We start from the raw sequence: 13,211 nt of genomic DNA on the forward strand, positions 1-13,211 counted from the left end.
TGTGTCACAAAAAATTTCCTCGATCTGACTATCTGTGGAATCATCTCCGAACCCATTCAAGAGAAAAGCCACATGAGTGCACCGTATGCCACAAGAAGTTTCGGAGCTTATCCCAATTGCAGCAACATCTGCGAGTCCATACCGGAGAGAAACCACACAAGTGTACAGAGTGCCACAAGGAGTTTTCTCGATATAGTAATCTACACAGGCATTTTTTAATCCACACCGGAAATAAACCATACGAGTGCACCGTGTGCCACAAGGCTTTCTCCCAATCAACCCATTTGCACACACATCTCCGAATCCATAATAAGAAATAATGTCTCGGTCGGCTTCCGCAAAAAATGTTCGGCGAGTGCATTTTTTCCTGCCCATAATCGTAAGAGATTGATAACTTGCTTGATGAAAGGAGAAACGAAATGACTTAATTCTCAGGAGCCCATTATATGCAAGGGCCAAGTTTTTCAACTCATTGAAAAGTTTATGTCAGATTCTGCTTATTGGTCCTATAGTATTCTTGTACCTCAATTTTATGAAATACACAGTTTTTCCACACTTGCCACAGTTTTTGTTCGCTAGTATAAAACATTAATCCAAGTTGAATCGTGCAGGTTTGCAGGGCGGCGCGACGAGGCGCCTGGCTGGTAGGCCACGTCGGGCGAGCGCCGCGCGCGGGAGCGCCGGGCGGCCTACCTCCGCGGCGCCCGGGCCCGCCCGCAGTCCGCAGTGCTTGCGCTCACCTGGGTGTCGCTGGGGAGCGCGGCCAGCGCGTCCTCGTACGCGTCCGACAGCACGACGCACACGGCCTGGCGCACGACCCGCTCCGAGTCCAGCGCGGCCCGCGAAGCCGCGTCATCCAGAGACACCTGCGCAAACGAGGCAAAGTCGAGGTTTCGGCCGAAAGGCTTGTCGGGGTTGAAGGGCACCGAGCGGCCAGCAGCCGGCCCACATGGGCCGTGCCGGCAGCCGCCGACATTCGGAACGGATCAGCGTTAGGGAGGAGCGCGCACATCTGGGCGCACCATGCTCAGCACACACGGGTGGACATTGACGGACTTGGCGAAATGTGAATCCAGTTCAGATTGGCTGCCTGTCGCTTGTCGCTTCGCAAGCGTGCAGCACGCCGAGTAAACTCACAAAATCTCGGTACGACTCCAGCAGCCTCCTCAGTGGGACTTCTTTGAACGGCCCCTCGCGGCAAGTGCAGCCGTCGGGGCAGTTCAGCCCCCAGGTCGCCTCCTCGGCCCCGGTCGGGCTCGCCGGCAAGCTCGCCGCCACCAGCGCCGCGCCCCGGGCGTGCCTCTGCGAACACACAAAGCCCGCGCCGCACCGTCATCGTCACGCTGCAGGACACCTCGTCGTCGTATCGGCGTTGAGGGGACCACCTTGACGTGCAGTGCCGACGTTCCCCGGACGTGCAGCGCCCCCGCCACGACCGCGAGGAGGACGCCGACGGTGCACTTCGTGCTCTTGGACCTCCACATGCTGACGGCGAGGGCCTCGTCCCGGGACGCACTGCGGGCAGAGCGAGCGCCTCCTGCCTCCGCCTCCCCTCGGCGGCGGCCACCTCCCTCCCCTCTCCTCCCCCGCACCCCTCCCCAATCTCCCCACGCGGGAGCCGCCGTCACCGACCTCTCGCGCGTAGGGTCAGTGGCGGAGGAGGAAGTGGAGTGCAAGCTGCAGCCCCGTGCTCCTAAGCGGGGCAAGGTGCAGACCCCTCACTCATGCCATTACAGGACAGCCGAGCTACCCATTTCCGTTCGGGGGGTAGGATGATGACCCTTATACCCCCCCCCCACAAAGAAACCTTCCCTTGCACTTCCTTTCCTCCCATCCAGCAGCTTCCTAGAATTGGGGGAAAACTCATGCTGAGTTCCGCATCTCATCCGCCTGCAGACGTACTTGTTGCTTCCAGCGCAAAGGCGCGCTGACGGACGTGGACGTGGAGCCGGTCGCCGCAGGAAGTCGTCCTGATAAAAATGCCTCCCTCCCTACCCAATGCCGCCTTCCCCGCCCTCCCTTTCCCGCCTCCTCCATTTCCCTCCAATATCGCCCGCTTCACATGGCTGCTCTACGCATGCAGTCGTTGCCTGTGCATTTGCATATCATCCAATTTTCATTATATATGTTCTTTCACCCGCTGTGCGCGACGTAGTATTGCCTCGGTGACCAGCCACACACGCTACACATTCATTCCGTTTCCTCATCGGTGGGTCCAATAAAATGCTGAGCGTGAATGCACCATTTCTTTAATCAAACAATAAGATAACACAGAGACATAGTGACCGTGTCACTTCGACCAGAACCAAATCACAGTCATTGTTCGGTGAGCAGCCGACAGTCAGCGGCTAGCCTAGCAGGTCGTGGACTCGCCGCTCGCCTCACTCTCATCCTCCTCCACGACCTCAACCTTGGCGCGCGCCTTACGCAGAACTGCCTCAAACTCCTTGGTGCGGCCGGTGTTGAACTGTAACAGGAAATGTGATCGTAGAGGCAAGGTCAAGGTTTTGAGGTTCTTAGAACGTCGTCGTGCCCCCCCCCCCCCAATATAAAAAAAACAAGTCTGATTTGTTGTACCGGATTAGAAGACCGCTGAATTTTGAGCTTGGAGTCGAGGAGCCAGATCTGCTTCTGGTCCACGTGCCCTTCGAGTAGCTTCACGAGGTCACTCTTCTTGAGGGCGAGCAGTGTCTTGCCCTCCAGCCCAGCCAGGCGCATCACCACTCTGCGGACACGGAGACGACGGGGATACAGACGGCCACGGTCAGGCGCACATTCCTCATTGATCTCACCGAGCCGTGCGCTTTCAAGTACTTACTCGTCCTTGAAACCCTTCGCCCTCAGCCACTCGGTCACCTCCTCCTTGGTGGCGCTCTCCTTGAGCGGGATATCGGGGGTGCGGGGGATGGCGAGCTTCTTGGGTCCGTTGGCGAGCCGCATGCGAATCTCCGCTTGGAGCAACTCTGCGTTGGACATAATGCCTGCGGGAAGGGCAGAGTGAAGTCAAACGTCCTGCCCAGCCCAGGGCCTAGGGAATTCCAACCTGGACCTCGATACTCGGTCCATCCGTAAAGCCCCTGGGGTAGGCAAACCCGCAAAACCGCTGTGCCATAACGCTGACACACGGCAGAGCCCGAGAGTTGGAGCACCCCCCTCCCGTGTTCGTACCTTATTACCATCCCCTACTTGGTATTCACTTACCGAAGTCGGAGCCGTTGCTCAAGGGTGAGTACGGCGTGGTGGGGGTAGAAGGCACTTCCGAGGTGATGGTGGAAGTGCTGTTGATGCTCACGGACCTGGAGATGCTGTTCGGGATGCTGGTCTGCCTCTCGACGATTTGCAGCGGCGGCCTCGCGGGCTTCAAGCCCTGCGCGGGGGGCATCGGGGGTGGCGTCGGTGGCGTGGGGGCGGCCTCCCCGAAGAGCGCTGCAGGGCGGGTGAGACAGACGGGGAGGTTGCGGTCAAACTGCGTGCCTGAGATGGAGGAGGACGAGGAGAAAGCTTCCACGAGGACACGGGCACAGAGCTGATGATGCGCAAGCTTCTTGGACTTAAAGCGAGGGTAAGGGGGTGGTGGGGAGCCAAAAGAAGACGAACACAAAGGACTTGTTTGGAGACTCTGTATAGATTTATTGAAGTTTACAGGAAATATAATTTGAATCACTGTTAAAACTATACAAACACCAAGCTTGATATTCAATCTGAATAATACTCTGGTATTTTGTTATGTACATAATATGTATAATATGTAACATCTTTGGAAAACCTACATTGTATTATCAAATGTAAGAGGGCATATGTGTATGTACAGGTGTCATTAGATGGTTTCTTTCCATGCTCAGGAATAAATGACAAATTAAATTTCAATTTTAGAGGGACTGATAGAGAAAGCATGTCTGTGATGCCCAGGTGGCAGAAGAAGACTTAAATTGAAAGTATCATCTAAATATGAACAATTGAAAAGGGTATATAAATCTTCTAATAGTCTCTATCGCTACCTAATACACTGTATTTCTGAGCATGGATAATTAATACGTAAATATGAGCAAATATTACTTTCTCAAATAATAATAATAACAACAACAACAACATCAACAACATTAAGCAACCCTGTAGGTAGACTTAATCTACCAGCATTTGGATTACATACATTTGATATAAATAAACAACACAAAAGCTATGGCTGAAGCAAATGTTGCATGAAAAGTACCTATCAAATGGGCAAAGTATATTTGGGTGTTTTAAAGCCTGATTGTTTTGTTTAATACTGAGACTGCACTGCTTAAAAACCTATGAAATGGATGTAACACGCAATATGAGTAATATGATGTGATACTGAGACTCAATAAAATCCTTTGCTAAAGTACTACTGAGCATGACAAGCGGCATGCTTATCAACACACGTGGATCTAAGAAGTTTCGTTGTCTTAATATATTTACCAAATTCAATATCCAAATAACAGGGGTGATATTTTATTAAGACACAAAAGTATCCATTTGCTTCCAATGATTGCCAAAGTAGATCGGTAAAAAGAAATGCATCATAGCTATTTAAGGATATTTTTGCAATTAGTAATACTGGCAGTAAGATGTGTAAGTAGGCATAAGCCCCTATTACAAAAAATACAGCACATCTCACAGAATAATCTTTTGGTTTAACATTTTGAGAAAGGCAATGACAAAAGACAGGGGAGTAAAATCATTACAGAATATTTAGAATGAGGATTACACCTCAAAGTAAAACTACTAATACTAATACAGTATTGAGAGTAATATACTCAGAATAACAATGAATCTAAAATTACTGAAATTCATTAGTCAGCACACATGGCTTCAAAGTACACAGACAATGCGTTGGCCGCGAAAAAAGTATGTTATGAAACTTATAACATTTTACACTTTTTCTAAAACACTTACTAAAGAAACAGATAAGATTGACAGATAATTGTCAAATACAAGCCCCGAATAAAAGATCAATCATCAAATAGTTGTGGCACATTTATAAACAAAGGGAAACAGAAATTTCTTAATAGTTATGACTAAGATATTTATGTTTCTTGTAACAAGCAAAATAACCTTTGTTTTCCTTAGAGCAGGGAAGGAGGTGTTTTTTTGAGTAGGTGTAAGACCCACCTGTGCATGGGCACAGTACTTTTGCTTATTGCTCATAAATTAGAAAATATAGACAAACACAAAGTTATAATCACCTACGGTAATTAAAGGTTTATAACTATACTCAAGTATGGAGAAAAAATACAAATATATAATGGTCAAGGTACATTTCACAATCATCTACATACATAACTGTAAAGGATTAAAAGCTTTGAAGAAAATAAGGGTTATTTTTTCTCAATTGACTATGATTCAGTTTTGTTCCATTTTGGCACTGAGAAAAACAAACCCTTAAAATATTAAAAGCTACCAAACATGAAAAATTATGTATCCAACCACAAACTCTATTAATTAGACTAGCAGCATCAATCTTCTAAAAAAGATAATAAAAAATTTATGAGAAATCTAAAAGGAGACCAAAAATGTGTTTCTAGCTTGTAGGCAATTACTACCCATGTGGCTTGAAGATGAAAATAATACAATGGACTAATGTAACACAAGCAACAAGCACAAAACAAAACACAAGTCACAACAAATTTTGAGACAATACAAAATTACAGCTCACAGACGAATCCACCATACAAAGGTACTTTTTGAAAAAGATGATAATGTTCTTTTTATCACTAGTTATTTTTTTCTTTTGTTTGTAGAATTTCTACGAACATAAGATAGTTAAATTATAAGACTAAAACTTGAATGGCTGTCTATTTTGATCGATTATCCAAACTCACAAGATTTTTTAAGATAATAATCTGATTTGAATACGGTAATGTAAAGTACATTTTCACTTACAATCATCAGACTCCACCTCCTCTTTCTCAAAAGTACCTAAATTCACCTTTTTTGCCTTGTCTTCCTTTCGCCTGCCATTCAGGTGTGGATGGTGCAGCGGCTGAAGGTGAACTCCCATCTCGATCCTGTGGGCATGAGCAATAGTGTCATGTATTATCACCATGCCACCCTACTCTCAAAGCTCCTCAATATCGATTTTCTGTCCAGCGCTCCTGAAATCAGAATGAGATTTAGCTTCTTTCTTTCAAAGTTACCTACATATGAGTTAAATTTTATTTCTTTATCTGTTAATGGTTTTTATTTTAAATTATAAAATAACAGATAACTTACTGTGCGGTCATATCTTGGGGCGTAAACAGGGTTGCTAAACACTTCACTTACTTCGGCAGCAGGTGGTGTTACAATGGTGTGGGGGACATGAGCAATCTGGCCACGACTATTGCGTGCTTTCCACCATTTCCGACTGTCATCTAAAATCTATGTTCAAAAAGCACATAACAATATGTTAACGATGCATTAGGGTCTAAGAATCAAAGCGGAATGAATTAATGCAATACTCACTTCTAAGTACTCCCCACGGATTACAGTGAGTTCCTTGTCATTGTTGGCTGTTCGTGGGTATGTGACCTGTACCACCTTAGCACCCTGTGCCTTCAAGTCCTGCAGCCACCTCAATTGAGCCCTCTCAAACCTTTGTTGGCTGTCTGGTCCCACATGGCCTGGTCCACTGGCAATCGGTGGCCCAACTGGTACACTTCCATTTCGTTCAATGGAGTCAGCGGAAATATCGCTACGGGCCGTGATGTCCCTATGTGGGAGTGGGGGACCAGAAGGATAGTCTCTGTCAGAGCTACCAGGGCTTTGGGAACGTTCCCTAAACAGAGAAATAATATGTTATGACTTAGAAATCTGACATGATCAGACACAATTTCAGGTACATAACTAATCAGACGCAAAATCAAGCAATATAAGTTACAACATAGTCCAACAGATATAAATAAATAAACTGGATTGGGATATGATATGGTAATTCCCAAAACTGCCTTTGGCACAAACTAGATTAGTTGTTTGTAAATTAGTATTGTACACAAGCTCTTACCTCTCATCTCGACTGTATCGTTCTGGCCGATCTCTGTAGAAACGCGAAGAATCGTTTGGCACAGCTTCCAGCTCATCATCAAAGTAGTCACTACCATAATGAGGCTCATTATCACGTCCGTAGTCAGCCTGGTTCATTGAAATTTTTCATTGAAATCATTACAATCACTTGCTTTTAAAATACTTTCTAATGAGAAAAGATAAACTTATGTACCTCTTGTTGTGCTGCTCGTATTTCCTCAGCATGTGTTCTCTTGGCATCTACAGAAGAGGATGCATGATCCCTATCATCCAGTACTGGAAACTCTGGAGACCAGCCATCCATGAACAATGGGTGGTATGGGGAAACATAGCCCTTCCACTGATCCCTATGGTGAAGTATTATATTTATAATGCAATCACAAACATTATGCAGTAAAGAGAACAGTTCATTTACTAAAAGACTCACCTGGGTACAAGCCATGCATCTCCAAGGGATTGCCATAATTCAGTTTCCTTGCTTGTGACACAATTGACAAGTAAATTCACTGCCTCTCTAGTAAGGAGTGGAGAAACCACTTTGGCGGGGAGGTTGGGACCATAGTGAGTATCATGGGATGCATCAACAATTAGAGCAAGAGGCGTAAATAGAAAATGAACTAGCTCTGGTGCATTGGGATCATGAATGTGAGCTTTCAGTTTGGCCTGTAAATAATATAATACCATAAATAACTACTTAGGTTCAAACTAAGCTGTGATATTTTCTGAATTATAGAGTTTGTTACTTGTGACTTACCAACAAATTAAATGACAACTTAAATTTCTGAAATATATCAACAAATTCAACCTCTGGGGGTGGCTTGGCTCTCATTGTAAGCATTCCATCACCCATATCTTTTTTCTTGGATTTCCGGTTCCTTAATAACAAATGTTTTTACAATTTAAATAAATAACAGACAGTTTTTCTATTTACACTCAGTAGTTCAAAATTTAACATACTTTCGTCGACGCTCTAATTCTCTTGATGCAGCAGCAGCATGTTGAAGCCGAGCAATAAACTTTTCAATGTCATCAAAACAATGATTTAGTATGGTGACATCTCTTTCATATTTTTCGCTGGATGTGGAACTTGTTTCATCATTAAGTGACAGTGTAGCTGGATCTCTAGCACCTCTTTCACTCCTCTCACCCAGTAATCCACGTGGAGTCAATGGTTCTTCTCCTGGGGAAAAAAGTTATATTTAGAAAACTAAGGTTTGAGAGGACAGCTTTGAGGGTAGAGACTCAAACAGTAATGGAGAATTTGTTCACAACATAACTTACTGTGAGAAGCCGCATTAAAAGCATTCACTTGCTCTCGGACACTGACTCCATTCAGAGGAGGTTCTGGTGGAGGTGTTGGTGGAGGAGGAGGTATATGCCTTGAGCGTCTAGCTGTGGGGGTTTTTCCACTTCGCAATAGCTTCAGGTCCTCAACAAGCTCCTGTGCTGAAATGCTCTGACCCTGAATATAGAGAGTTTAAGTTAATAGCTGCATGAAAAATGTATACTCATAACTCAGTTTGTTAAAATGATCTCACTTGAAAGATATGCATTTCTGAACGAGAATTGCTTGTCTTTTCATCTCCAACAATGAAAACTAGAATGTTGTTATAAATTTCCATGGGGTCATTGCTGGTAAAGGCTGTAGGCTCTTGAATCAAATTGACTGGAAATCTTTCCATGACATCCTGTACAAAAAATGTAAAATTGTGAGCTAGCTAGAAAGATGAAGTAAATTTCTATGATTATGAAAAGTTACTCACCCCAGATTCAAAATCCATAATAAGGACCCAATTTTGATCCAGCCGAAGCTGCATTTTTTGCGACCATATTCCATTTGATTTTTCTAGCTGGTGCAGGCGTCTCATGCCATCTTCTGGGTAGACTATTCCAGTTTCTTTCGAGACAGTAAAAGTAGCAAGATGTTCCATGAGATATGTTGGGGCAGGTTCCTTAGAACCACTACTGATCTCATTAGTTCGACCATCTAAAATGATTGAAAACATGGGAAGATACGTATATTAAATGGAATTCAGGATAACTATACCATGACTTAAGCACAATATTTGACGACATACCTGTTGAATAGCCATTGGAATGGACACTGCTACTCCTCTGGTACGGCATAATGAATCAATATGGATTGATCACTAAGTCTGAAACAGGAGCAAAAATGACAATTGTATTTTTATTTATACTTTAAAAACATTAGATTTGTGAAAACACATGTGTAAACAAATAGTAGAAGCACTGATCTAATAGTGGGATTTAGTTTTCGTTATTACAGTGTTTAAAATAAGCAGGGAATTCCCAGAACAGCCTTAATTGTTTAGATGGAGTCTAATAGCCTCTCACTATGGCTACCTTAACCTCACTCACAAAATGAAAACAAGTGCCTCAGCTTGTCAGATTCAGTCGGTAACATACCCTCATGCATAGATGACCCATGGCACACTAGTAGGCTGTGTTTACAAAAATTTGAATGTACGCGCGGGGATTTATCTTCCCGTATGTTCCCGTGGTATCACCTGTTGAACTTGGGCGGCCTGTTTTACTGTGTCAGATACCCATTCCCCCCACCCGCCCCCTTCTCTCGCCAGTCAGCCTTCTGCTTTTACTTGCGGGGCCCGGCTCGGCTCGGGCCGGCTCGGCGCTTGCGTGCGCTGCCGTAAGGATTCGCTGGAATCTGGAGTGCTCTGGAACAGCCAGTTCCAGGCCTGCCCTGCTGGCCCGGCCCCTCCAGAAGGCGCCGTTTCTGGACGCGGCATACCTCGGTATACCTCCAGTGTTGCCCAGAGAAGTAGCTGCATCTGCCTACTAGGTAGGCCAACACACACGCCGCACCAGAAAAGATGTTGCCTAGTAGGCAGGCGCGGACTGTACACCGCTCTGGGTGTCTGATTATCTCCGTTTCTCGCAACACTGGATTGAATTACCCCCCCCCCCCCCGTACTCGCGTGTCAAAGTGAGTGATGTACTGTGAATATTGCTATTCAAACCCGAGGTTCACGAGGTCCTCCGGCTGGGAACGAGGGGATGATCCAGGTCCAGGCTCCCTGCAGCCTCATCACTCCAGGTTCCAGTGGCGGAGCCCGCACGCAGGGGAGTGGCGCCGGCGCTGCTGGAGCCCCAGGGCGAGGCTTGTCAGCTGTTCTGCGAAGTGCTACCTACGCCACCGTGTCACTTAGATACTCGTTATCTTCCGTTATCCTGGCTGGGCTACGTCAAGGCAATCTGGCGTCATGCTGCATTTTAGGCTCGACGGCAGCCTGAGTCAGCCTGCGTCAGTTACCCACGTGTCAGTCTGCGTAAGCCCCTGCACAAGCCGCAAGCCCGTGTTCCAGATCACTGCGCATCGTAAGAATATACGAAAAATTAGGAAACTGTCTTCAGGATGGGACCGGAGATTGCTGCAGACACCCTCGCTACGCGTGCATTCACAATAAACCTGTCTAACGAGACACCAAATCGACAGCAGCAATGGTAATTCCCTTTCCTCCCCCAACATACACTGCATGTCTTGCCAAATGCAGTAGTTTTCTTTTCGCTCCCTCTCGTATCCGCATCGTCTTCCGTCTGCCTCGCGGGAGGGAAGGCGCTGGCGGGGAGGAGGAAGGAGGGGGGGGGGGCACACTGACCGGCAGAATAATTATTACTTCTCCGTCATTTCACATTTGACCCAGATATCCCCCGGGCACGCAGCCCGGCGCGCTGGGCGGGCCCGCGGGCCGGGGCCACAGCCGCCATCGGCCGCCACAGCCGGCCGGGTCGGGTCGGGCTTTGTGACTCGGATGAGACAATGAATGAATGAGTGAGTGGACGGAGGCCGAGCCGTGAGGTCGGGCCGAGGGGAGGAGGCCTGCGCCGCGGCAAAGCCTTTGGGCAGAGTGCAGCCCTGGCCCTGGCCTGCTTCTCCCAGCCCCGCCCCGACTTATGCAAAGCGGGATCAAATCTGATCTCGCGGGGGGAATGCCGGCCCGGCGCCCGGCGGGCGCACGGCGGCTGCGCGGCGGGCGCCTTTTCGGCGGTGATGTTGACAAATGAAGCGCAATGGAGGGAAAGGGGGGGGGGCAGCAGTGGCGAGGGGGGCGTCACTGCTTCTGGATGGTGACCGAGGGGGAAGGGGGAGGGCATCTCAGACGGGAACGTCGAAGTCACGTCGTTGGTATCATGCTAAAGTATACCACTATAGGTGGTCGCTGTGCCCGTTCGAGAAAATGTGTATACTAGCCCGCATGCTCGGGTGCGGACGAGTTTGTCCATGGGATCGTCCAAAAAGTACACCCGTTTTTCTCATGTTCAGTCGGCAGATTGCGGGAGCTCGGCGCCTGTGAGGCACAGGGTAGGCCGCTCTGCAGTACACGCATGCATCGCAGGCAAGGTGTTGCCTACCTACCAGGCGCTATGAGAGTTTACATAGGCCGAACTTGTCAGTTTCTCAACGGCGAGTGACGGACGTACTTTCAGGGTAGTATTCGCATTTGATGCAACGGGGCACAACGGCTACCCTTTCCAACACCACGTTACCGACCAATGGTTACTAATGCTGATTGTCACCCGGCCTGCGTCCGTTTCAGGGCCCTTGACGTCGAGCAGACGGTGGGATCGGCCCTCATTTTCCCTGTGCCGTGCAGGGCCCCGGCCAATGCGGCACCGCTGTGAGCGCGCTCTGCTGATTGGGAGTGAAAGGCCAATGGTTTGCACCTCCCTGCTGGAGCCCAGCCCAGCCCACAAACAGGTTGGGCAATGCGGTGTGTCCTGGGCCGCTCGCCCGCCGCCGCAGCCACCGCCGCCGCCCAGCGCGTCCTTCCCCTTCACCCTTCCTAGGCGTTCACTTCCCGGAAATCAACCCCTTTTTAGGTAAAGCAGAACCTTTGCGCGGAGTGCGCGGCCGGCATCTGCATGAGCCTGAAAAAGCCAAGCGATAAGTACACACACTCCCGCTCGAGGCGTGGTGCGAGGGGAAGGGGGGAACAGCACGCACGCATGCACGCGCGCGCGCGCACGCACACACACACACACGCACACACACACGCGCGCACACACGCAGGACACAGGCGCGCGCGCACGCACACACACACACACACACACACAGACGCGCGCAGTCCACCATGGCGGCATTTTTATTCCTATATTGACGTGAAGCCCGAGTGCGGCTAGACGATAGCGGCCCGATCGAGGCGGAGAGTGGCGTAATGTGGCTTGTACCGGGCCGTAAACATCACCGCAGATTCCCTCCCCCTCCCCCGCCGTGCCTTCAGCGCGCGGGCCTCCTACTTACCCTCCACAGCCTGGTAATCGTACATGTATCTCTGTTTTACGTGACTCTTGTTCGGTTACGTGCGACTTTTCTCTGTATGCAGGTATACCTGTACCTGCTGCTGCGGAATTTCTCCGTGAGCATAGCGGGCCTTTCTTTCCAGCCGATTTGGGGGAGGGGGAGGGGGGGGCGTGATCCACCGACAAACAATGTTTCGGCATCGCGCCACTTTGGAGCGCCGCGGCGCCGCGCCCACGTTTGGCAGAGCATGGTCACCCCCCGCCGGCCGCTGTTGACGTGCCGGTGACTGACTCGGGACGAGGCGGGAGGAGCACTGCTCCTGCAACTTCATTCTTTGCTAGTGGTCCCCACACCCCACCGCACCCTGGCATTCAAAGTCCTCCATCAGAGTCCTCGCGACTAACCCACGCGCGAGTCTGTGCGAGCGCGAGGCGTGCGCGCGTGTGTGTGGGTGTCATGTGGGCTTCCCTGCTGCTGCCGCACTTGGGCCCGGGGGCCGAGGGCCGGCCCTGGCCGCCTGTCGCCTTGCCGCTAGGATCCTGCGGGCCCTGCAGTCGGCTGCACACACACGGTAAAAACGAGCCTTGAGATTCCCAGGAGAGTTGGAACCCCAGTGGATGCCCTGGAAACAATCAGTTACTCCCAGAGGGGATCTACTGGAAAACTCAAGACATCCTCTGGGAAAATTGCAGATTTCCAGGGCAACCCCTGGGACTCTTCCAACTCCCCCTGTAAAATGAGGAAAACTCCTGGGAATCCCAGGGCTCGTTTTCACCGTGCAGGACTTGATTAAGACAGGCTGGGTGTGCCATTCGCCAAAGCTGCCAACGGTGCAGTGCGTAGTATCACTGGGCGACGTGCACGGACCACACACGGAGTACTCTGGACATGCCATCTCACCGTTGAC

General features: G+C 49.1%; 2 protein-coding genes across 3 annotated transcripts in view; one reads left to right on the forward strand and one right to left on the reverse strand.

Annotated features, from left to right (window-relative positions):
* LOC127749065 (zinc finger protein 227-like) overlaps positions 1-579 on the forward strand; it is a 2,750-nt gene extending 2,171 nt beyond the window's left edge. The window contains exon 3 of the mRNA XM_052265645.1: positions 513-579. Coding sequence (XP_052121605.1) covers positions 513-579 — 67 coding nt within the window. The remainder of the gene's footprint in view (positions 1-512) is intronic.
* Positions 580-2,233: 1,654 nt separating this feature from the next.
* Positions 2,234-9,475, reverse strand: LOC113202829 (epidermal growth factor receptor kinase substrate 8). 2 transcript variants are annotated; one of them, XM_052265583.1, is made up of 17 exons: positions 9,451-9,475; positions 9,102-9,179; positions 8,787-9,010; positions 8,562-8,711; positions 8,305-8,485; positions 7,981-8,203; positions 7,778-7,898; positions 7,451-7,686; positions 7,217-7,370; positions 7,004-7,131; positions 6,466-6,778; positions 6,286-6,381; positions 5,951-6,029; positions 3,202-3,426; positions 2,819-2,981; positions 2,578-2,725; positions 2,234-2,467 (listed from the first exon to the last, which is right to left on the reverse strand). In XM_052265583.1, the coding sequence occupies exons 2-17, from the start codon at positions 9,148-9,150 to the stop codon at positions 2,354-2,356; spliced, it is 2,604 nt and encodes an 867-aa protein (XP_052121543.1). In that variant the 5' UTR covers positions 9,151-9,179; positions 9,451-9,475; the 3' UTR covers positions 2,234-2,353. The 2 variants fall into 2 exon arrangements, with proteins under 2 accessions (XP_052121543.1, XP_052121542.1); XM_052265582.1 differs by having other exon boundaries at positions 6,235-6,381.
* Positions 9,476-13,211: the final 3,736 nt, after the last annotated feature.

Source organism: Frankliniella occidentalis, unplaced genomic scaffold (assembly GCF_000697945.3).
Source record: "Frankliniella occidentalis isolate FOCC.00 unplaced genomic scaffold, Focc_3.1 Scaffold28, whole genome shotgun sequence".
NCBI classification, from domain to species: Eukaryota; Metazoa; Arthropoda; class Insecta; order Thysanoptera; family Thripidae; genus Frankliniella; species Frankliniella occidentalis.

What these genes read in the sequence shown, in the direction of transcription:
- LOC113202829 (XM_052265582.1), bottom strand. Translation starts at nt 9,150, where the DNA reads ATGCCGTACCAGAGGAGTAGCAGTGTCCATTCCAATGGCTATTCAACA. An exon ending in CAGAAATGCATATCTTTCAA is followed by an intron (nt 8,486 to 8,561) that starts GTGAGATCATTT and finishes CTCTATATTCAG; the next exon opens with GGTCAGAGCATTTCAGCACA. An exon ending in TCCGTGGGGAGTACTTAGAA is followed by an intron (nt 6,382 to 6,465) that starts GTGAGTATTGCA and finishes TTTTGAACATAG; the next exon opens with ATTTTAGATGACAGTCGGAA.